The 23,241-nt window shown below is 51.2% G+C and overlaps 1 protein-coding gene across 3 annotated transcripts in view; it reads left to right on the top strand.

Moving 5' to 3' along the window:
* Positions 1 to 22,082, top strand: part of VPS26C (VPS26 endosomal protein sorting factor C) — a 48,820-nt gene extending 26,738 nt beyond the window's left edge. Inside the window, exons 4-8 of one of the 3 annotated variants that reach the window (XM_086675961.1) lie at positions 7,018 to 7,098; positions 10,493 to 10,567; positions 15,375 to 15,525; positions 15,766 to 15,918; positions 21,953 to 22,082. In XM_086675961.1, coding sequence (XP_086532087.1) covers positions 7,018 to 7,098; positions 10,493 to 10,567; positions 15,375 to 15,525; positions 15,766 to 15,918; positions 21,953 to 21,996 — 504 coding nt within the window. In that variant the 3' untranslated portion in view covers positions 21,997 to 22,082. Of the gene's footprint in view, positions 1 to 7,017; positions 7,099 to 10,492; positions 10,568 to 15,374; positions 15,526 to 15,765; positions 15,919 to 18,443; positions 19,160 to 21,952 lie in introns of those variants that run through there. The other 2 variants (XM_086675960.1, XM_086675959.1) reach the window with 2 other exon arrangements.
* The last annotated feature ends 1,159 nt before the right edge of the window (positions 22,083 to 23,241 follow it).

Raw genomic sequence — 23,241 nt, 5'->3', positions numbered from 1 at the left:
TTGTCTATTTTCTACGTATAAATATCTCTTTGTTAGGTATCCAAAGGCTACTACTCTAACATAGGCTTGTATTCTTTAGTGAACAAACCTTGTAAATGAGGGGAAGTGAATTTATGACTTCCTGTCTACCTCCGCTAGCTCAGGATGCCTTTCACAGCCACTATTGTGTCAGGCACAGTTTGGAGTCATGACTCAGAGCGAGCGAGCGAGCGAGAGAGCCTTTCCTTTATTCAGTGGAAAGAAAGGTACTTTTGTGATACCAGCTCTGCAGGGTTCCCCTTGCTGGATGAGACAAAACCATCTTGTCTTACGTACGTGCAAGAGGGCAGCAAGTTGGGAAGTTTTTTCATTTATTGAGTTTTAGCCGATAATTTGGTCTTGGTAAGTCCCCATTCCCCTGCCTCAAATGTAACACTTTAAAAATGCAACACTTTAAAAATGCGGTTCCTCAAAACACTCCTGAGAGTTTTAACTAAAGGTCTGTCTACGTGTGAGTTCCATGAAGTGCTTAAAAGATGGGCAGACAAGAACCACGTGCAGCCTGGCCGTACTGTGCTGCACGGAGTATCTTTCTACAAAGAAAAACTGTATCTAGTCCTTTGTTATTGGTGCACCTGTTTCAGGCAGTCTGTATACTGAAGGCTTTGGACAGGCCCGTAGGAAGTACTTGTAACAGTGGGGAAGCGTCTAGATTGGAAGGAACCTGCCTGCATAGACGTGAGTCCTCTGGCCAGCTTTCTAGGCTGGGAGCACTTTCACCGTATAAGACCATAAATGCAAAATGCCTTTTTAGCAAGACTGAGACCATCTCAAACGTTTATTTGGAAATCATATTTATTCTCTTTCCAGAATCAGCATCACCGCACTTTCCTGACATGGTAGCTCTTTAATACTGCTTATTTATTAACATAAGCATATGTTCATTAGAAACCGAATAGAATAGTGTTCAAGTTTCAGTGGCATACTTCTTGTTACTTCCTCCTATGTTCTTTGTTTTTGTTAAAAGATTAATTGTTTGAAATCAAATTGGAGGGCCGCCTGGCTGGCTTAGTTGGTGGAACATGTGACTCTTGATCTCGGGGTTGTGGATTCAAGCCCTACGTTGGGTGAGGAGATTACTTAAAAAAATAAAATCTTTCAGGGTGCCTGGGTGGCTCAGTGGGTTAAGCATCCATCTTCGGCCCAGGTCACGATCTCACGGTTCGTGGGTTTGAGCCCCAGTGTCGAGCTCTGTGCTAACAGCTCAGAGCCCGGAGCCTGCTTCGGATCCTGTGTCTCCTTCTCTCTCTGCCCCTCCCCTGCTTGCGCTCTGTCTCTCCGAAATAACTAGAACATTAAAAAAATAATAATAATAATAAAACCTTAAAAAAATCATCTTGGAAATTTCATTCTTTTCCAGATGTTGCCAGGAAGGGCATGTGGATCTACAGTTGACCCTTGAACGGCATGGGTTTGAACTGTGCGGGTCCACTTACTTGCGGATATTTTTGTCAGTACATACAGTCCAGTGCTATAAATGTGTTTTCTCTTTCTTGATTTTCCTAATAACATTTTCTTTTCTCTAGCTTACTTTATTGTAAGAATATAGTATATGATACATATAACCTAACAAAATACGTGTTAATCCACTGTTAATGTTATCACTCAGGCTTTTGGTCAACAGTAGGCTCTCAGTAGTGATGTTTTTGGGAAGTCACAAGTTACACCTGGGTTTTTGGACTGGCGCCCCTAACTCCCCATTGTTCGTAAGAGTCAACTGTACATAAAAACTTGTGTACTTATGTCCTGCATAGCTGTATGTAAGTTGGAAATTCTTTAAAATGCCGTTAGAGAGCTAACATGTGGTGAATTCTTTTAGTAAGGTGTATACTCTCCCAACCCAACCTTTATTTTGGCCCTAAGATCTTACCCCTTGAGGGTTAACTTCAGAATGCTACAACCTGGAATTCTCTACCTCCCCAGATATCTCACAGATTTCTAAAGATGAGGGGATTTCTTCTTATCCTAACCTTAGATTTATAAGAGCTTATCACCTAGATTCAACATTCATTAGAATTTTGCCACCTTTGTTTCATCTGTATGTATCCTTCCTGAATCATTTCAAAGTTAGTTACAGAATCTCGACACTTCATCTAGAGGCACTTCAATGTCCATCTCTGGAAAATAGGGACATTCTACAGAATCACAGTTGACATTTTCACACCTATCAAAATTAACAGGAATTCTCAAATACCATCTCATTCCCAATTCATATTCAAATTTGTCATTGCTTCTTTTGAGAAAATACACTTTAAAAAAAAAGATTTTATTTAATTCATTAAAAAACATTTTTGTAATGTTTATTTTTGAGAGAGAGAGAGAGACAGAACATAAGCGGGGGAGGGGCAGAGAGAGAGGGAGACCCAGAATCCGAAGCAGGCTCCTGGCTCTGAGCTGTCAGCACAGAGCCTGATGCAGGGCTTGAACTCGTGAACCGCGAGATCATGACCTGGGCCAAAGTCGGACGGACGCTCAACCTACTGAGCCACCTAGGCGCCCCAATTTAATTTATTTTTTAAAAATGTTTATTTATTTTTGAGAGAGAGAGCATGAGAGAGTGCGTGGGGAAGGGGCAGAGAGAAAGAAAGAATCCCAAGCAGTGCAGAGCCCACAGTGGGGCTCAAACTCAAAACCCTGAGACCAAGAATCACACGCTCCACCGACTGAGCCAGCCAGGTGCCCCTTGAAAATATACTTCTTGAGTGAAACTAGGATTACGGGTTTTTTAAATCTGCTTTTCATTGATCGGTTGATTCAGTCATTGGGTTTCTAGATGGGTCTTTTGCTAGCCTTCTTGTTTTATTAGCAGAGCAAGTGCCTCCCAGAGTCCACGGTAACCACTTGAGGTCACAGGGCTGGCCTTTGCACCATCGCTTACCACGCTTACTCTGCAGATTCATGGGCGGTTTACTTTGGATAGAAGGTGGTGTTAAACTAGATAGAAAGTGTTATTAAACCTAGTAACATCCTCTTTCTCAAATGACGTGGGCACAAAGACATTTTACACTTATAATTTGAATTGTGTTGTAGTAACATATTGTAAAAACAGTAAAAACCATAAGACAGAATAAAGGGTTTAAGATGCAGCCAGTATTAAATTCCCAGCTTGCAGGGTCTGGGTTTCCTTGTGACTCCTTAGACGGAGGCTCAGCGGTGTTGGCCCGTCTTCTTCTCAGGCCTGTTCTCACCTTCATGATTAGATCGTGCATACGAGAATCTGCCCGCTTTCCCTAGTTGTCCTTGGTGCGCCTTTTCTTTTAAAAGGTGTGTAAATCGTAGGCAAGTTTTATTATGTCTGTTCCACTCATGTGGCCATACTAACAACGTTTTGTCCTATAATAACACAGCATAGAGCGGTACTAACATGTCTGAATCGCAATTCAAAATTAGTTTATCCAGATGCCAGTCATTCTTTGTCAAGTTCAGAATATCCTTTCTGGGAGTCTGCTTCAAATCTGTTGGCTGTCTTCTTTCCTCTTCCTGTTGGCTCTGTGTTTACTGACGGTCATAGAAGATCCAGTCTTGACCTCCTTCTGGAGCCCTGCTCAGTCTGACCGTCCTGACCCCCTCTGGCCTGTGGAAACTCCTACCACCTGGACCGTTTCTTCACGATTGGGCAAGAGCGCGATAAAGCAAAAAGACGGAGGGCTTCGCAGCAGACAGATCTGGGCTTGAGTTATGTGTTGTGTAAAGATTCAGAGCATGGGTTTTGGCAGCCGGCAGGTGTAAATTCATATCCCACCTCTGTGACCCCGAACAGCCTTCATGACCTCCTCCTAGGGGATTAATGAGGTCTTGGCATGAAGTGCTTAGTTAGCTCAGTGCCTGGCACACGGAATGGTCCAAGTCCGTATTTGTTGAATGATTGAATATAAATGAGGTATTGGTAGCCGTCCTTGCATTATCCTAACAGTTCTATTGGAGTTGTTAGAATTAACTGAGATGGTGCATGTAAACGAATTAACATAATTCCTGGAACAAAAATCAGCATGTTCCTCTTCTCCGCCTTTCTCCCCACCCTCGCTTGTTAGCATCTGCCCCATGTTACGAATTATTGCCTCCATACTTAAAAACATTCCGTGGCCAGAAGTTGATGCCACTTGTTCTCACTCCTTTGCGAGTGATGGAAATCCAGTTCAAGCTGACTTCGCCTAAGAAAGGTATCAGATCACAGAGCCAGAAGTGCGGGAGGCCAGTTGTGTCTCCGGCTCCGTTGTCTTCCGTGCAGGCCTCATTCTCAGCTGGGTTCTTCCCTGGCCGCGGCAGAGCTGGCTGCTAGCGTGTGGCTGGCGTATGATCTACTGGATCGGCACCCCAGCAGAAAGAGTTGTTTCCCCGTAGCAGGCCTGGCTTACCGGTCACTTCCAGGAGGCTGACGGGAGGTCAGCTCTGCCAAAGCCCTGAGACTAAAAATGAGGAAGGGGAAGTTCCCACTGGGAAAAGAATGCAAGAGACCAGGCAGGTCCGAACAAAATGTCGAACAAAATGCTAGACAGCGTGTGGGCTGTGTAGGAGAAAGACAAAACACGTGTGTGCATACACACAGACTACACACATACACACACGTTGTGTGCACACACATGTATACAGATCTAACAGTACCAGGCCTCACTGAGCTTGTCTGGCTGGGGAGACCAGATTGAAATCTCAAAAGAGAATGTGTGTGTGTGTGTGTGTGTGTGTGTGTGTGTGTGTGTGTGTGTGTACACACGTATATATACATCCCTTGTCTACAAAGATCTTTATATATATAAAGATCTACAAAGATCTATATCTATATCTGTATCTATATATCTATATATCTATATCTAAAGATCTTTGTAGACAAGGGATGTTTCTTTAGAAAAATGTTTTAGGGGCGCCTGGGTGGCTCAGCCGGTTAAGCGTCCAACTCTTGGTCTCCGCTCGGGCCATGATCTTACAGTTCTTGAGTTTGAGCCCTGTGTCAGGCTCTGCACTGACAGTGTGGAGCCTGCTTGGGATTCTCTCCCTCTCTCTGCCCTTCCCCTGCTCATGTTCTCTCTCTCCCGAAATAAACAAATTTTTAAAAATGTTTTAATATCCCAGTAACACCTTAAATATATAGCAACTCCTTGTATAATGTGGACAGGTCGTTCATAATAATGTAGCTTCTTGATTCAACCATGCATGTAGTCCCAGTTATATAAAATATTTTGAACATAATTCTAAAGTTTTTCCTGGATGATTAAAACAGTAGCTGACTTTCTTCAATGGGGTTTATGTGATTTTTTTTTTAGATTAGCATGAAGACAGTGATCATGCTATAGATTTGTTACCAGTGTGTCAACCCACAGACAAGAACCATGTGAAGAAACAGTCCCAGGTCAGAGCTCTTAGCTCAGGGACCGGCCCCACAGAGGGGCCCGCTCTCCCTTGGGTAGAACCGGGCCTGTCTTGCAGGAGGTACACGAGCAGTGGCTGGTTCAGAAAAACAGCCCAGGCACAGCAGAGAAACTGAACACGGGTTGAAAGCTAGCGTGATGCCACCTGCCTTACCCGTCCCCGTCACCTTGCACTCAGGGTATGTCTGTGTATTGGCAGATGGGGAACGGCTGAGAGGGAGAACAGTTAAGATCGGCCACGCATCGACCCCTGTGGAAGCTGGCTCCTGGATACGTGGGGCGTCTTTATACTCTTCTCTTTACTTTTGCATATGGTCGGCTTTTCCAAAATAAACATTTTAAAAGATTTCCCCTTCTTTATTACTTCTTAAGGTTAAAATATGGAGAGCTAGGGGTGCCTGGGTGGCTCAGTCGGTTAAGCGTCTGGCTTCGGCTCAGGTCATGATCTCACGGTTTGTGGGTTCGAGCCCCGCATCGGGCTCTGCTGGCGGCTCGGAGCCCGGAGCCTGCTTCGGATTCCGTGTCTCCCTCTCTCTCTCTCTCTCTGCTCCTTCCCCGCTCACACTCTGTCTCTCTGTCTCTCTCAAAAATAAATAGACCTGGGGTGCCTGGGTGGCTCAGTTGGTTGAGCGTCCGACTTCAGCCCAGGTCATGATCTCGTGGTCCATGGGTTTGAGCCCCGCATTGGGCTCTGTGCTGACAGCTCGGAGCCCGGAGCCTGTTTCAGATTCTGTGTCTCCCTCTCTCTCTGACCCTCCCCTGTTCATGCTCTGTCTCTCTCTGTCTCAAAAATAAATAAACATTAAAAAAAATAAATAAATAAAAAATAAAGATAAATAGACCTTAAAACAGTTAATTGAAATGTGGAGAGCTAGTTTTGAGGAGCCCTGGAGTCTTAGACCTTGAGCACCGTCACCGCAGAGTCCTCTCTTCGCTAAAGCCTGAACTCCTGAGTGCAGGGTCCGACTCCCATCTTGCTCCGTCACCCGGCGCCGTGCTGTGCACACGGTGCCACGGGCAGCTCGCTTCTCAGGGGCGGTTCGTGAAATGCCAGACGCTGTCCTGGGGCTGCTTGTCCTTCCTGTGTGTTTTCTAATCCTTGGGACAAATAGCTGCCACTTTACTAAGAGCTGCTATGTGCCAGACCCTATACTAAGTGCGTGTCACACATTATCTCATTTGGCCCTTGCTGCAGGCAGGCACTAATATCCCCATTTTAAAGAGATGACTCCTCTTTAAAGCTCAGACGGGTTGTCTTATTTGTCAGGGTTCACACGCTAAGACAGACAGCTGGATTTAAAGCGGCTTTTGCTTCCAGGTGCACATTCTTTCTGCTCTCTGCCTCTTATAGGTGAGACTCTGTGCCTTTGCACCAGCGGGTCAACTACGGGGCAGCCGCGGCATCACCCGAAAGTGTGTCTTTGCTTTTGGTCTTTTTATAGAAATGCCTTTACTTTGAGCACTGGCTCCCCCAGTTATGTATATTAGGTTCATATAACACAGTAGTTGGACCACGTTTCCCTGAAAGTTGGCTTTCTTGGGTCTTTGGATAAAGTTCCAAGGTGGAAGCAGACCACACTAAAACGGCATTTTCTCGTCCGATTTCGCCCTCCAGTATACCCTGCGCTGTGACATGAGGCGGTCTCTGTTGGCCAAGGACGTGACGAAGACCTGCGAATTCATCGTTCACTCCGCTGTAAGCTGTGTTTGGGGCTCTGCGCGTCATGATGGGACTCTCCCGTAGGGTCTGGTCTTTTCCCCCGTTTGTAGGCCAAGAAGTTAGCCTGGTGCTGTGTCGTGGCTGCTGGGGAAGAGACTCCTGGGTTGGAGACAGGGACCCTGGTGTCTTCCGGCAGGATCAGAACCCTGCAGGGGGCCGTGCCTCCGCTGAGAAACAGCGGGCAGGGGCCCACCTCTGTCATAGCAAGCAGCAGGCCTGTTTCCGAGGGACGCATCTCTTCCTTTCTCAAGGTCATGACGACCATACAACCCAGAGCAGTGGCCCGCCTCAGACAAGGGATGGTCAGGACCTTACCTTGTTGGCACGCCCAGTGAGAGCACACAGGGACCTTCGGGGTCAGGGTGGGTCGCTTCTCCCAACACTTCCTTTTTTTTTTTTTTTTAATACATTTTTTAAAATGTTTTATTCATTTTTGAGAGACATAGACCATGAGTGGGGGAGGGGCAGAGAGAGAGAGGGAGACACAGAATCCGATGCAGGCTCTGGGCTCTGAGCTGTCAGCACAGAGGCCAACACGGGGCTCGAACCCACAAACCATGAGATCACAACCTGAGCCAATAGCAGACATTTAACTGACTAAGCCACCCAGGCGCAACTCTCCCAGCACCTTCTGTTACTATTTTGCAGTGACAACATATTCTTTATTTTATTTATTTATTTATTTATTCATTTAAAAAAATTTTTTACAACATATTCTTTAAAATTCCCTTTCACGTGCCGACTGAGGGAACTGGATCCCTCTCCCCTGTGGCTGTTGGCGCTTCCGGGTGAATTCAAGGTAGAGTCCGCAGCACATCTGTGCTGTTCCTTGGTCATCGTGCAGAGCCTCACGGTGACTGGCCCTGTCCGCCCTCGGTGTGACACGTGTGACGGATGTCCACAGCATTGGATTCCCTTGTCTCCCCGGCCTCTCTGCAGGCCGTGTCGTCCTTCCCTTCCCTGGGCTGTGTGCTCACACCTCCAGGTCAGGGCCGGCTCTTGCTTTCTCTAGGCCAATGGCCGCCTAGACTGAGATTGCAGCGCATCTGCCTTTCATTTGATCCTGAGCAGTTTGGAGACGGAAGTGGCCAAACTGGGGTTCCTGGAGGCGCCCAGGTGAACGGGGTCTGGACGTGTCGGCTCACGTCTGCCTGGGCCGTCCCCGGGCTGACCAGGGAACACCGCTTCTGAGGGCCTCACCGGGCCGGGTAAGGCCCGTGCGTGTGCTCCGTGAGCGAACGGGTTCTGTGGGGCTGCGGGCCATGTCAAGATGGCACCAAACCGGACAGACGCAGAAGCCACTAGCTTTCCCTGACTCTCTTCCCTTCGTAGGTTATTGCGCAAGGCGCCGCGTCCTGGGGACCCCACACGTTTCCCGTGGTCCCTGCCACGTGCCTTAGTAAATGGGGGCTTCTACAGAGTTCCGCGGGGAGGCACGTTGCTTTTGTGGAAAATTTGCAATTGTATTTCTTTTGTACTGTTATGAAATGTCCATGGATGTCTTTTAGTAGTGGTTACATAAAAATGTAAGACTTAAATCTCTCGTGCAGAAGATTGGCAAAATCACCGATGTCCTTTATTTCCATCATTTTTGTAATTTTTTTTTAGGACGTCTAACATTTATCATTAACCCCTTATTAAATTTTTAATAATCATTGTTTAAGTATTTTAGTGATAATATATTATATAAAATATTAAAAATATATTATTCTTTTTTTGGAAGTCATGTGATTTAGGTATTTTCCTTTTTTGTATCAAAGGTCTTCACATGGAAGCAAAAAAAATTTTTTTTTCTTTAATGTGGATTATTCCATAAAAGAGACATATACCCTTTTTATGTCTTTAACAAAAAGAACCTCCAGCTTTGTGAAGGAGAATAAACCCAAATTCAGCTCCCTGCCCAGAGCCACACTCCAGGCCAGGTCTTCCCTGACCCCTGACCCCCAGCCTGCTCGTGACTGCAGGGCCCTGTCAGAGGTCAGCTCAGGGCAGGCACCAGTGGCAGGGCCGTGTGGGGCTTCCTCCCTGCTCCCGGCAGCTTACCAACACCCAGCCTTCAAGGACCGTGTTTTTGGGGGCGCCTTGTGGCTCAGTTGGTTAAGCGTCTGACTTTGGCTCAGGTCATGATCTCACCGCTCATGGGTTCGAGCCCCATGTCGGGCTCTGTGCTGACAGAGCCTGGAGCCTGCTTCGGGTTCTGTGTCTCCCTCTCTCTCTGCCCCTCCCCTGCTCATGCTCTACCTCTCTGTCTCTCTCAAAAATAAATAAACATTAAAAAACTAATAATAAAAAAAGAACTCTGTTTTTGGGGTGCCTGGCTTGCACAGTTGCTGGAACGTGCAGCTCTTGATCTCAGGGTTGTGAGTTCGAGCCCCATGTTGGGGCTTAAAAATCTTAAAAATAAAATCTTAAAAAAAAAACTACAAAAATAATCCTGTTCTTTTTTACGAACGATTTCATGAGAAGGATAAAACCATGCTGTGATCTCTAGTCGACAAGTTAAATACTCCTTTAAATGCCGTGAGGAAGAATATATCCACTAAAGACTATGTTCATGAACCTATTAATAAGAATATTGCGTAGAATACGCCTTTGGTAGATGAGTAAACTTGGCATTTTGGCTCCTGGCATCTGGGTGTCAGTGGCCTTTGGATCCCAGCGCTGGAGCGGAATCTGCCAGGCAGGCCCTCATGAAGCTCGGCGGTGCCGATGGGTTCCGCAGCTGTGTGACGTGGAGGTGACCGTGCTTGGCTGACGATGGCAACATTTAGGATTATTTAATGGGAGTGATCCTCCCGGTGGACATTTGGACGGCTGGGTGGCTCACGGTGCCGGCCTTGGAGCCAGACCACCCGGGTTTGAATCTCGGTTCTGCCACTTGAGACCATCTGAGTTCTCTGTGCCTCACTGTCCTTGTCTGTGAAGTGGGGCCAGTGACCGTAACAGCACCCCGTAGGCTCGTCGCGCTCAGTCAGTAGCACATCAGAGGTACTTGGCGTCAGCTCTTATTCTAAGAGCTTTAACGTGAATACCTTCCAATAATACTACCCTTGGTTCTTAGGTCTGATTTTTAATTCCCGGACCTGAAAGGGACCTGATAGGTTAAGAAAGTGGTCCCTCATTTTACAGATGAGGAAACTGAGTCACAGGGGATGAAGAAATGTGACAAAGAGCACAACACTGTCTTTCGGCAGAGCTGTGTTTGTAGAACCCAGGTGAGCTGCCTCGCACTGCCAGCTCCACCCCCCCCACCCCCCCCCCCCCCGATCCATTCTGCTGCCTTTCATCTGTTTAAAAACAGAAAGGGAAGTTGGACCCGTGGAACCCTGGGCCTTCAAGCAGCTGATGTTGGTTTTACCTCTTGTTTTAGCCTCAGAAGGGGAAGCTGACCCCAAGCCCTGTGGACTTCACTATCACTCCCGAAACCTTGCAGAACGTCCGAGAGGTACGTGCACTTCCCACTTGAAAGCCAGAGATGTTTTCTTAGTGACCGGACTCCGCAGACAGACCGTTGACCAAGGGTTCCTTCTTTGGGTATGAGGTCATCAGCAAGAGTAACGTTCTGATTATCTCTGTACCCAAAATAGCCTGGATTTTTCGTTTGACTTCTTTTTTTGTTTTTAATGTTTATTTGTATTAGAGAGTGTGTGTGTGTGCGTGCGTGAATGTGAGTGGGGGGAAGGGCAGAGAAAGACAGAATCCAAAGCAGGGCTCCAGGCTCCAAGCTGTCAGCACAGAGCCCGACTAGGGGCTCGAACTCAGACTGTGACATCATGACCTGAGCTGAAGTCGGCCGCTTAACTGACTGAGCCACTCAGGCGCCCCTGGTTTGATTTCTTTTTAAACTCGGTAACTACTTCGAAGAAGAATGCTTTTCAGAGGCTGCTCCGGAGGCCTGTATGCCCACCATGGTCCCCCCCTCTCCTCCCGGTTCTATTGTGCTGCAGTCAGAGCCCCTTTTCCCTGAGTCCCGACCACCCCTGCACCCCTCACTTCTTAGCTGGCCACCTGCTCTCTTGTCCGAGGGCCTGGCTCTTCTTCCCTGCTGTCGTCCCGCATTCTGCTGTCCGGACCCTGTCATCTGGGTTAAAGGCAAGTCTGGGAGGCCTGGGGCACAGGAGCGGTTATTGGCCTCCCTGAGGAGGCAGGGGTGTGTCCTCAGGTGCCTCTCAGAAAGTCCCTTTACCATCTGGAGGGGACAGGACCCCCATGGTCCGGTTGGCTTGTACTCTCACAGGGATTTGAACGTGACTGGACACGTGCAGGGAATGCAGGTGGTAGTGATGGGCTGAGGCTGCGGCCGCGGCCCGGATCTCACTGCCCTGGTCCCTCCCCGGCCTCGGCTGTTCAGCCCGAGAACTACCCAGTAGTGTCCCAGTTGGCGCTCATGCTCTTAACTGGTTTGTGTTTCTTAGGAATCTAAACAATACAGAACCAGGTGACAGAACGGGAGAGGGGAGGGGGGCTGAGTAGATCCAAGAGCGTCTTGTAAAGAGCACCCAGCCAGATCCTTTGAACGAGTTTGTTTTGTTCCTTCCATCGTGTCCTGCGTGTACCTTAATGGTACCTTAATGTGTACCTTAATGTTTCTCTTTTTGCCTGGCCTTGGTCTAATTGATTAAGGTCGCAAGGGTTTTTTTTTCTGTTAGCGTACTGTTACTTGCTCCTTTTTTCTCTAACATCCTGTTTCTGTTTTCCTAACAGTTATCCCCAAATGTTCAAACATGCAGAGACAATCATGCGTTTCAGTAACAACGCGGAGAACAAGAACCTTCTGCCGGAAGGTTTATAACATTTTCGCATTTTCCTCCTACCACACCCTTGTTTGTTGAAATGGTCTGAAATCTAAGGTCAGGTTTGTCTGTTTCATTTTTCTCAGTGTTAATTAAGCCTCTGTTGGCTTAGAAGCCATTTCTCATAGTTGCCTGAACTATCACAGGCAGGATTTAACTGTCACTGCTTCACTGGAGGTGTCACCGTGGTCATCGCTGCCTGTTGCTTCCTCTCCCATTCTCGTGTGTCTTCAGTTTATTTTCTGTGTTGCTGGAGTACATCCTAGAGTCATTCTTTCAGAAAGGGCGAGGAGTGAACTTACATCCTTGAGTGTCTAACAGACACTAGACACTGGAATCCTAGTTTGTCCAGGTCGAAGACTCTGGCTCTAATTTCATTTGCCCTTAGAACTTGGGAAGTAGCTGCCTGGTGTTCTGGTGCCTCATGATGCTGATGATGACCTGATCCCCAAATTTGTGCGAGCTCATCTGTGTCTCCTCCCTCTTCCTTACCCAGCCCTGAAAACTTCCAGTGTCTCCCCATCCTTAGCATTGTGGAACGTCTAAGCCCTTGCCCGGATTTTGATGTTTCCTTAGTCAGTGTGCCTGCTGTCTTTCCTTCAGCTCTGTGACCATCTCTCAGTGTCTCTTAGACGTGTCCCAGCAGAGTCCTCGGCTCGGTCTTCCAGCTCACTGATTTGCTCTTTGGTTGGTATGGAGCCCAGCTATTGAAACGTTTGCTTCGGGCGCCTGGGTGGCTCAGTCGGTTGAGCGTCCTACTTCAGCTCAGGTCATGATCTCACGGTCTGTGAGTTCAAGCCCTGTATCAGGCTCTCTGCTGACAGCTCGGAGCCTGGAGCCTGCTTCGGATTCTGTGTCTCCCTCTCTCTCTGACCCTCCCCTGTTCATGCTCTGTCGCTTTCTATCTCAAAAATAAATAAACGTTAAAAATAATAATAAAAAAAATAATAATAATAATAATAATAATAAAAGAAACGTTTGCTTCAACAGCAGTGTGATTCATCTCCAAGCAGTTCCTCTCGCAAGATAGCGCCTCTTCCTGCAGACACACGGCCCTTCATCTCTCTTCCTGGTGATCCTGTTTGCTGACGTCGGCCTCTTTTTCTTGCTTTTATTTTCCTCAAGTGTCTATTGGTTTTTGGGTGTCAGCTTATGTTTATATAAACGAGGATCAAACGTGTGTGGCCTTGTTAACCAGACTCTCTGTCCTCAGCCCAAATGATAATCTGTCCTTGTGGTTACACACGCACACTCTACCTGAGGAGCTCTGCTGCAGGGGAGGGGCATTCGGCCCTGTGGGCTCTCTTTGGAGGTGTGCAGGTGGCTTGTCTTCTGGGGTCAGAGCCTTGTCGTCCTGCATTGTGGCCGTAAATGGGGACACTCGCCCAGCCTGCTCTGGGAGCGTCCTGGGTGGGAAGTCCCCCTCGAGGGGGACACGCTGACCCCAGAGGCCGCCCATGGCCAGTTCCGCCATCCCTGTGACTGCCCCGCCCCGACTGCCCCTTCCCCGGGTGGGCCCCACCTCTGACCTCAGGGCTGCCCAGGGCCTGCTGGGAGCACGCGTGTGCAGAGCTCTGTCTTCTAACCGCAGGACGTGGTTCCCTGAGCCGGGAGCTTCACTGTCCTTGCGCTTTTATTCACAGAAACACTTCACCGGGCTGGTCTTTCTCTGTGTAGCTTGTTTTTTTGTTTGTTTGTTTATGCCAACGTCATGTCCCCGGGAGGAGGGGTAAAGTGAATTATTAGTCAGAATCTTTAGCTGGGCGTTGAGAGCTTTTCTTTTTTGCCAGTTGCCTGAAAGAATTTTAATGCAGACTGCTACTGCTTTTTAGTTTTTGGAACAAATAGCCTCTCTGTAGTTATTTTTAGAACTTTGTCTTGAATCAAGTCTTTTTTTAGAGCTCTCTGCCCTTGGGGCCAGCAGGTCCCTGCACCCCAGTTCCGGCGCTGCCCGACAGGGGAAACCAGTCACGGCCACTGCTGGCCCCTGAGGTGTGGCTAGTCTGAACTGAGATGAGCTCTGGGTGTCAGGTCCTGACTGGATTTCAAAAAGAAAGAGAATATAAATGTAATTTAAAAAAAAAAAAATTTTTTTTTTTAACGTTTATTTATTTTTGAGACAGAGAGAGACAGAGCATGAACAGGGGAGGGTCAGAGAGAGAGAGGGAGACACAGAATCTGAAACAGGCTCCAGGCTCTGAGCTGTCAGCACAGAGCTCGACACAGGGCTCGAACTCACAGACCGTGAGATCATGACCTGAGCCAAAGTCAGACACTTAACCGACCAAGCCACCCAGGTGCCCCTAAATGTAATTTTTAATATTGATTATATGTGGAAGGGAGAGTTTGGACCTTTTGGTTGGTTTTAGCTGTTTCCTTTTACTCCTTAAAATATAGCTACTAGGAAATTTTAAATTACATAGGTGGTTCCCATTTTGGCTGCATTTTGTTTCTGTGAGACAGCAGTGCTCCAAACTCCACTTTAGTAACTGGGACCAGCGAGGTGAAGGCTTCTAGAACAGCTACCTCTGTTTATATCCACTTCCCACAAGAAATCATCATCCACCTGTGACCAGGTTCTTAGGTCTACAGAGGAAGCATCCAGAAGGTTTAGTCAAGCATTGATGACAATTGTTTTCTTTAAATGCCCTTGAGGGGTGCCTGGGTGGCTTAGTTGTTTGAGTGTCTGGCTCTTGATCTCAGCTCAGGTCTTGATCTCATGGTCATGAGTTCAGGCCCCGCATTGGGCTCTGCACTGGGAATGAAGCCTACTTAAAAAAACAGTAAATAAATAAAAAATAAAACTAAATGTAAAAAATTTTTTAAATGTCCTTGAAATAAATGCCTTCGCTTTTCAAAATTGCATAATTGGGAGCATAGCATTTTTTTTTTTAATGTTTATTTTAGGGAGAGACAGCATGAGCAGGGGAGGGGCAGAGAGAGAGGGAGACAATCTGAGGCAGGCTCCAGGCTCCCAGCTGTCAGCACAGAGCCCGACACGGGGCTCAAACCCACGAACCCTGAGATCGTGGCCTACGCCGAAGTCCAACGCTTAACCGACTGAGCCACCCAGACCCCAATAATTGGGGGCATTTTTAAGTTGATTATTTTTTTTAAAACCTTTTGGGTGTATGTGTGACCGGTTGCCCGTGGCCCTTACATGCTCTTGGCAACTTCCTCGGGCGTTTTTAGGTCGTGTTGCTTGGCAAGAAGGAGCTTTCCAGATCTGATCTAGGTGATCGGGACAGCTCCGAGGGAGCCGGCATTCTGTGCGGGCCGTGTGGACGCCTGGTGTCTGCGGGCATCTGTTGAGTAATTCAGTCTGTTAGCTGACTCGACCGTGGGTTTTACGAAAATCACCCAGCTTTGTGTTCGGTTTTTATCTGCACCGAGTGACTGACTGTGGAGTGATCTCCCTTGGCACCTTCGTCCCTGACGTCTTGCTTCTGTTCGTCGTAGAGAGCCCTGCTCCCCAAGTTTCTCATCAGGGGCCATCTCAGCTCAACCAGCTGTGTCATCACGCAGCCGCTGACGGGCGAGCTGCTGGTCGAGAGCTCGGAGGCCGCCATCAAGAGCATAGAGCTGCAGCTGGTCCGCGTGGAGACGTGCGGTAAGGGCCCTGCGGCCGGCGTGCCGAGGGGGCAGCGGGCGGAAGGGCGCGCCTCCCGCTTCCGGGACGTGTCCGTGTGAGAAGGCGCCACGCGGAGGGAGGCGGCTCGAGTCGCGTGGGGCAGACGGCAGCGCTGGGTGAGCGGGGTGACACAGGTGCTCACGGAGTCCCCGGGGTCTCTCGCTCGGCCCGTTTGGACACCCGCTGTATCCTGACCGCTCGGCGGCCCGCCTCCCCCAGGGTGTGCCGAAGGATATGCCCGAGACGCCACGGAGATTCAGAATATTCAGATCGCCGACGGAGATGTTTGCCGGAGCCTGTCTGTCCCCATATACATGGTCTTCCCCCGGCTGTTCACCTGCCCTACGCTGGAGACCACCAACTTCAAAGTGGGTAAGCGCACTGGCTCCCTGCCCGGGGCCTGCCGGGGTTCTCCCGCGAAGGCGGGGGGCCCAGACCCACACGGGTCTGCTTGGGGCAGGCTCGGCCCAGAGCACCCAGTCCTCCGGCCACTCAGCAGGAGCTCCCCGAGAGGCTGCCGTGCCAGCCCTGACCGTACACGTGAGCGGCGCCGGCCCTCCACGGGGAGACAGCGTGGCCCTGTCGCTGTAGGGCAGGGACCGTGGGTTTGAGAAGGAAACTAGCACACCGGGGAGCAAGCCCGCCGTGTGCGTGAGGAGGTCAGGCAGGCTCCTCTGATAGGCTGGCATTTGGGGGAGACTCGGAAGTGACCATCAGTGTGATCACCGTGAAGACTGCTGTCTTCCACCAGCTGGCGGTGTCTTGGTCATTTTCCATGACGAATATTTGTGAAGCCCCTTGAGTGCTTTTACCTGCCATGTGACCTCATAACAAGCACGTCGTGGGGTCAGGACATCCGTGGCAGGAGCAGAGGGCGCCAGACTCCGCTGTTTGCCAAACACGTACAAGGACGGCGACGTCTGCTAAAGACAGCGTGGGGTCAGATCTGACCCGAGCTAAGCTGCTGTGACTTTTTTTTTTTAATTAAAAAAAAAAATGTTTTTTTTAACGTTTACTCATTAGTGAGAGAGAGAGAGAGAAAGAGACTGAGCATGAGCAGGGCAGGGGCAGAGAGAGAGGGAGACACAGAGTCCAAAGCAGGCTCCAGGCTCTGAGCTGTCAGCACAGAGCCCGACGCGGGGCTCAAACTCCCCAACCGTGAGATCATGACCTGAGCCCAAGTTGGACGCCCAACAGACTGAACCACCCAGGCGCCCCGCCGCTGTGACTTTCCTCACAAAATGTGTATGATTATCGAATAGCTGGTGTGTGCCCACAGCAGAGAGGGCAGGGCGCCAGGGGCTGGAGTGCAGAGCGAACGCCCTCCGCTGCCCGCTTCCCCCCGCAGGTGCCCCCCTGGCGACCAGCGTCAGGCCCCCGGCACGCTGCCCACGGCATCCTAAAGGCCGTGTTTTACTTCAGCGTACTTTGATTTTAAGCCAGAAGGAGGAGCTTATCTGTTGCTTTCTCACTTGGTTTTTCTACATAAACTTCAAGAGCTCTAAACATTTTTGTTCTTCTGTGCTGTATTTTAAGCACCTAACTTTTTGCATGCTGTTTCTATCAGATTTAGAAAGTGTCCGTATAACATGTCATGCGAGCCTGCGATTCTTCCATATAAATCACGCCCTCAGTCCTTCAGCCGGGACAGCAGTAATGCTCTTTAGACCTGATCGTGAATTTCGTGTGGTTTGGGGCTGACAGGCTCCCGGACACGGGTAGGGACTTAGTGGGGCTCACAGGCCGCCGGACACGGCTGGTCGGGAGCGAACGCAGCAGAGGGAGGGCCCGATGGCTGGGCCCCGCAGCTCCCGTGGGCCCTGGAGTTGCCGTCCATGGGCCCGGCTGAGGTGAGGCTCTGGGCGTCTGGCTGGGGGGTGGGAGCGAGCCGTACGTCCTGAGTGTCCAGCGGTACCTGCGTGCGCCCCCTTCAGCTTTGCTGGTGCTGACCACACGTGACCCAGTGCCCCGGGCCCGGGTCCTCCCGCGGGGACCAGCTCAGGGCCCCGGAGCCTGGGGGGAATGGCTGTTCTGCCCCGTGTTCTCTGCAGTAAGGAAAGCCAGCACCAGCTCCGACCTGGGCCTTCCCGGCCTGCCGAGCGTCCAGCCATGCCATGCCCCCTCCAGGGAGGACGGCAGGGGGGCGGGGGAAGACGATGGCCACCAGAGTCCCATCAGGCCTTTCGAGTGCCGTGGCGATCGTCACCATGAGGAGAGAGACGGGGGCGCTGCTGGCCCACAGCTCCTGCCAGGGCCACCCCCTCCCCCCCCAGGAAGGCAGACAGACACCCTCGGGGACACTATCCTCAGGACTCCAGCCACGAGGGCCTTGGGTGAGGTGACTGCAGAGCCCCTTCCCCAGCCGAGCTGCCTTGGTGCTTGGCCCTGGCCTCTTGGCACGGAGCTCCCCGCTCACACACCGCTTTTGCCGTCATCAACGAGAGACCGTTCTTTGAACCGGCGTCTGGGGTGAATTAACCCCTCCCGCAAAGAACAACAGTGAAACCGCAGTCTCTCATTTGGGGCGGGAGACAGGGACCCACACAGCTGGCCAGTTCCCATTCGGTTCTTCCATGAAGAACTGTTGGAAGGAAAAAAAAAAAAAAAGCAAGACTGAATGAGCAGAAAGGATTCTAGAAGATTCTCTCTGGTAAGGACAGAGGATGAGGAAAGTGTGGTTGAAAAGCTGACCTCTTCCTGTTCCAAGGAGAGAAGACAAATTCCCCTAGAGAGAGTCCTCCCCGGTTCCCCTGGAAGCTGAGGGTGACCGTCGCGGGTGGCGGGCACAGAAGCCCCCAGGGCTGCCTGTGCGCCCCTCACCTTCAGAGCCGGGCGGTGGGCGTGTGGCCTCTGCTGCGGGGGCAGGTGAGTGAGACGCCCGTTCTTTCTTTTCTCAGAATTTGAGGTTAACATCGTTGTGCTTCTCCACCCCGATCACCTCATCACCGAGAACTTTCCGCTGAAGCTGTGCAGGATGTAGCCCAGGAGTGGGCAGTGTGGACGGCGGGAGCTGCGGGGCGGAAATGCGGCTGGGGGGGGCCGACCCATGGGAGCCGAAGCCCGCAGCTTGTGCTTCCTTTCTCGATGAATCTGTGTCAGAAACGGAGCTGACCCTCGACCACAGTCGCCGTCGAAGCTTCTGCTTCCAGTGCTCGCCTCTCGTCAGACCTCTTCTTTAAGACTCAACAGGACTCCGTTGTTTTTGGCCAGATCGCTTGGCAGAAAGCAAAACTTCCTGGGACTCCTGACTTAACTGCCCCCTTGTAGAGGCAGTAAAACTACAAACAGCCGTTTGTGCTTGGCCGGACAGTGGGATCCCCGAGGCCGAGGAAACCCTCCGCACCGAAGACTCCCCCGCAGCAAAGCAGCTTCGCGGGATGGTCACGGGCAAGCTCCCGGCTTACGACGTTTGTGGATTCTGCTCGCGCGGGGCTGCGGGGACGGGGTCTGCGGATCATCCGCGCGGGGCCGCAAGGCGGCATCCCCTAGAACGGTGTAGCATTTTTTCCCGACTCTGTTCTGTAGTCCTTTTGTAACATTTTTCGTAACAACTTCCAAGTTCTGAGGGAACTGGAATAAAGCGTCCCTTCCTGGCACGGGAGGAAAAAACGTCTGTCTGCACCTGTTGTTGCTGGGTGGGTTCCGAATGGCAGGAGACCTGTGCCCGGGGCCGTAGGCGAAGACCCCTCTGCGGTGGGTGGTGCTGGGAAAATGCCCCGGACGTGATGAACTTGGCCTGCCCCCAAGCCTGTGACGGAGGTGCGTTCGGTAAAGCCACGCGGCTCGCGGAATGTGAGCCTGTTGCGACGCGTTTCTTCCGTCTGATCCAGCCATTGTTTCTGTTGGTCCGCAACGAACAGGCCTCAGAAATAAGCCGTGTGCTTCGCACGTTCCCTGGCCTCCCTGACTGTCCCTCCGCCCGGTCAGGCCTGAGCAAGGCGGCCGGCTGACCACCCCCCCCACCCCCGCACCCGGCCACGCCGCTCTCTTCCGCGACTGCGTCCCGCGACGGGTGAGGCCCAGGACGCACACGCCTGAGTCAGGCACCGCCTTATCCTGGGGCTTCGCCAGCGAAACTGACAGCGCTTATCCACGGAGTCATTCCGAAGCTGGCTCCCAGAGAACGCATTTCCGGTTTATAAATCGCCCTTTATGCTCACGTGACATTAATCATTGTCTTTGATGATGTGTTTAGAGTATCAGAAGACAAAGAGGGAAACTTTCTGGGAAACTTCAAAGGCAGAAGTCATTTTTAGTGAAAAAAGAAAAAAGCTAACTAAGAATTTTGAGAAAAGGTTTGGGATGTATGTTGCTATAGAATTTCTTTAGTTGACCGTTTTATGGATATAAATATGACGACTGCCCTTCTTAGGGGCTATTAACTCAAGACCTGCCAGCAGCCTGGCCGCTTTGATTTTCATCTCATTGGATCCCGAGCGGCCCAGGCAAGGGCCTCAGGCTGGCCATCTCCTTCCGCTTCCTGGCCAGACACCTCCCGTGGCTTTTTAAGGGAAACACAGATGTGTGGATATCTCGGACAGCGGCAACCACCCGGCTACTGTCCTGGCTGGCTGGGGCCGGGGTATCCGCTGTCAGGTGCCCGGGGCTGCCAAATTCGCCCGTTAGGGCAAGAGCGGAGGAGGGGGAGGGGAAGGAAAGAGTCTGAACCGTGAGTGCCTACCTGTATTAATTTGGAAACGCCCCTCGAGGCAGGAACGCACTTGGGCCGTCAGAGATCGGCAGGCGAGGGGCCTGGCTCCAGTTCTCGGCCATGTTGTAACTTCCGGCGTAAAGGCAAGAGGTAGATGAGAAGTCAGGTGTGAAAAAGCCACAGCGTTTGTGCCTGAATTCGTCTAGTCGATGTCCTGAGCCTACCTGCTCTGGTAGCTGGTGGGGAAGAACACCCTGGTGCCCTGTCTGCCCCCACCATTGGAATCTCGTAATTCCCAGTCTGGGTCTGAATTCTCCTCTTAAAGCTTGGGGGGTGGGTGGGTGGGGGGTGGCGCCTGGGTGGCTCCATCTGCTTCAGATCCTCTGTCCCCGCCCCTGCCCCTCCCCCACTTGTGTGCACCTGCGCATGTTCTCTTTCTCTCTCAAAAATAAATAAACGTTTAAAAAAGTATTTAAAAAACTTTGGGGGAGAAGATTACCTCCACGTGCAGGCAGAGATGCGGGCTGTGGCAGATGGCTACACTCTGGGATCCCACGATCCCTTTCAGAATTTTTTTTCCGAAATAATGTGCTTCCATGAACCCAAGGCCACCGGAGTAGGGACTGACTTCCAACTCCTTTGCTGCTCGGTGTGGTTGTGTGATGAGGAGGCCGTGGGCCCAGGAGCAGCCTGCCGCCCAGCCCAGCCTAGCCAGAGCTCAGCGCCCTCAGGGATGGTGGAGAAGCGGGACACCCGTCCCCGAACGTGTAAGAACAGCTCACCTCCCCACCCTGTGTGACCACAGGAGGAAGGAAGGGACACCTCTCCAGACCCCCAGATTGCCGGGAGGCTTGGCAGCCCAACCCCACCCCAGAGCGGGTGGCGGGAAGGGCAGGAGCCCCACACCGGGGCCTGGGCCTGGTAGGGCCGGAGGTACCCACGCGTGTGCAACAAACATCTTCGTGACCCTCCGAGCTGCGAGATGGCTTCGAGGCTCTCAGGGGTCCAGAACCCTGCTTGGGTCGGCTGGCCAAGTGCCAGGATGGGAGGAAGCCCAGTACCCCTGGAAGCTGCCATCGCCACCCATCGGGTGGCCATGCCCGGCCCCACCCAGGAAAACCTCCCTGACCCGAGTGGAAGGACCCAGGGCTGGTTTTCACGGTTACTGGTCAGTCGATTAAAAGGACTAAGTTGCTGGCTTCCCTGGAGAGAAGGGCCGGCTTAGCACCAAGAGTGAATTCAGGGAAGACAGCTGCACGGCATCCTTGTATCCTCCGCTTTGGGGGGAGAGCTGCAGCGGGCTTGCGAGGGTGGGCTCGAGGGTCTTGAGCCGGCCCCGACCCGTCCTTGAACCTTGTCAGGAGGTGCTGCCTCCAGCGAGGCTCCTCCTTTCCCTCCAGAGGGTGCGCCTTGAGCTGCCTGCTCGGGGTGGGGGTGGGGGGTGCTCAACCCTGGCGATTCTGAGTCACTGGATGTTGAGATACCACCGTGGGGGCACCTGGGTGGCTCAGTCGGTTGAGCGACTGGCTCAATTTTGGCTCAGGTCAGGATCTCACAGTTTGTGGGTTCAGGTCCCGAGTCGGGCTCTGTGCTGACGGTGAGGAGCCTACTTGAGATTCTCTCTCTCCCTCTCACTCTGCCCCTCTCTCTCAAAATAAATCAATAAACTTAAAAAATTAAAAAAAAAAAAAAAGACCAGCGGTGGCTCTGGGTCTAATGGGAGTAGGAGATACGTGAGCGTTTGTTGTCGTTTAGGATCTGGCCCCTTCCACAGTGCTGTGCACGTATCATTCAGCTGAATGGTGATCCTCGGAGGAGGGAATGGTTACTCTCCGCGTGGCTGATGGAGGGATCAGAATTGACGGAAGGCACCGCCCGCGCCTCCCCGCCTCCCGGGGGAGCTCTGTTTAACGAGGTCCAGTTTTACCTGCGCCAAACCCCAGGCCACCCTCACCTCGCTCGGTGCGGGCCTCACTGTGCCACGTCAGTGACATGCTTTTCTGCCCTTTTCCTCCTGTTCCCTGTCCCACGTTGGCTGCGTCACCGTGTCGGCCGAGGGGAGCTCAGGGCTCTGCTGCCTTTGTTCTCAGTGATGGCTTCCGTTTTGATGAGGTGAATCAAAGGAAGATGAAATCAGGAGACAGGAAATCGTTTGCCGCTGGATGCCGTTAAGGAGTGAGGTGAGTGACAGAAGACCCACAAGTCCAAGACAAATCGTACTCTCGTCCTGATTTCCTTTCTGGAAAGTGAAAATGTCAGGGAATGTTCTCGACCAATTCAGCCCACTGTAGTGTCTTGTAGTAATGACCTCACAGTGGCCTTGTTGAGGGGGTTCTGTTATCCCCACTTCGCAGCTAAGCAAGCTGAGGCCCAGAGAAGCTGTGAGCTGCCCGAGCCACATCGCTCTGTAGGTTTCCTGGCCCGATCATCCGCCCCCACGGCCCCGACTTCCCACACCAAGAGAGAATTAGAATAGCCATTGCCAAAGATGCACGTGATCTTGTTCATGGGGGGCCACCTGTTCTTCATGCACCCCTGCTGTCAAAGCCACTCTTCGTAATTGCCACTGGTTGTCAAAGAGGCAGAAGAAAGTTTTGTGTGGAGAAACCTCTGTCCATGGTCAGGCTCATCCAAGCTAACGGATGTTGGGACCAGCGTAGAGCTGAAAAGTCACAAGGCAGGGCAACTGCTTGGGAAAATGCTCCGAGAAGAGAAGGCCACTTCTGGGCATGAACAATTCTGGAACGCCAAGGTGGGCAAAACTAGACACTCGGGCAGAAAAAAAGTGCATGCGTGTGGGTCCAAGAGGTGGAGGTGAGAGTAAGTCTCCTGGGTCAGTGTCTTCACTCTGACCACCAAAACCTATTTATACTCGAGACTGTCAAGAGTGGCTGGAATAGTCAAAGAACGTGACTTTACTAAGAAACCTAAGGGTACCTAGTTTACAGACTCAAAGCTGACCCGTCTACACTTACACAAAATGCAGTGAAGTGATGGAGGGAGTAAAGGCAAACCGGAGTGATAGCTCAGTGAGGAGTCGTGAC

The sequence above is a fragment of the Puma concolor genome, chromosome C2 (genome assembly GCF_028749965.1).
Source record: "Puma concolor isolate L17-30 chromosome C2, mPumCon1.1.hap2, whole genome shotgun sequence".
Classification (NCBI taxonomy): domain Eukaryota; kingdom Metazoa; phylum Chordata; class Mammalia; order Carnivora; family Felidae; genus Puma; species Puma concolor.
The sequence above is the reverse complement of the archived record's forward strand: the minus strand, read 5'-3'. Positions and strand labels throughout refer to the sequence as shown.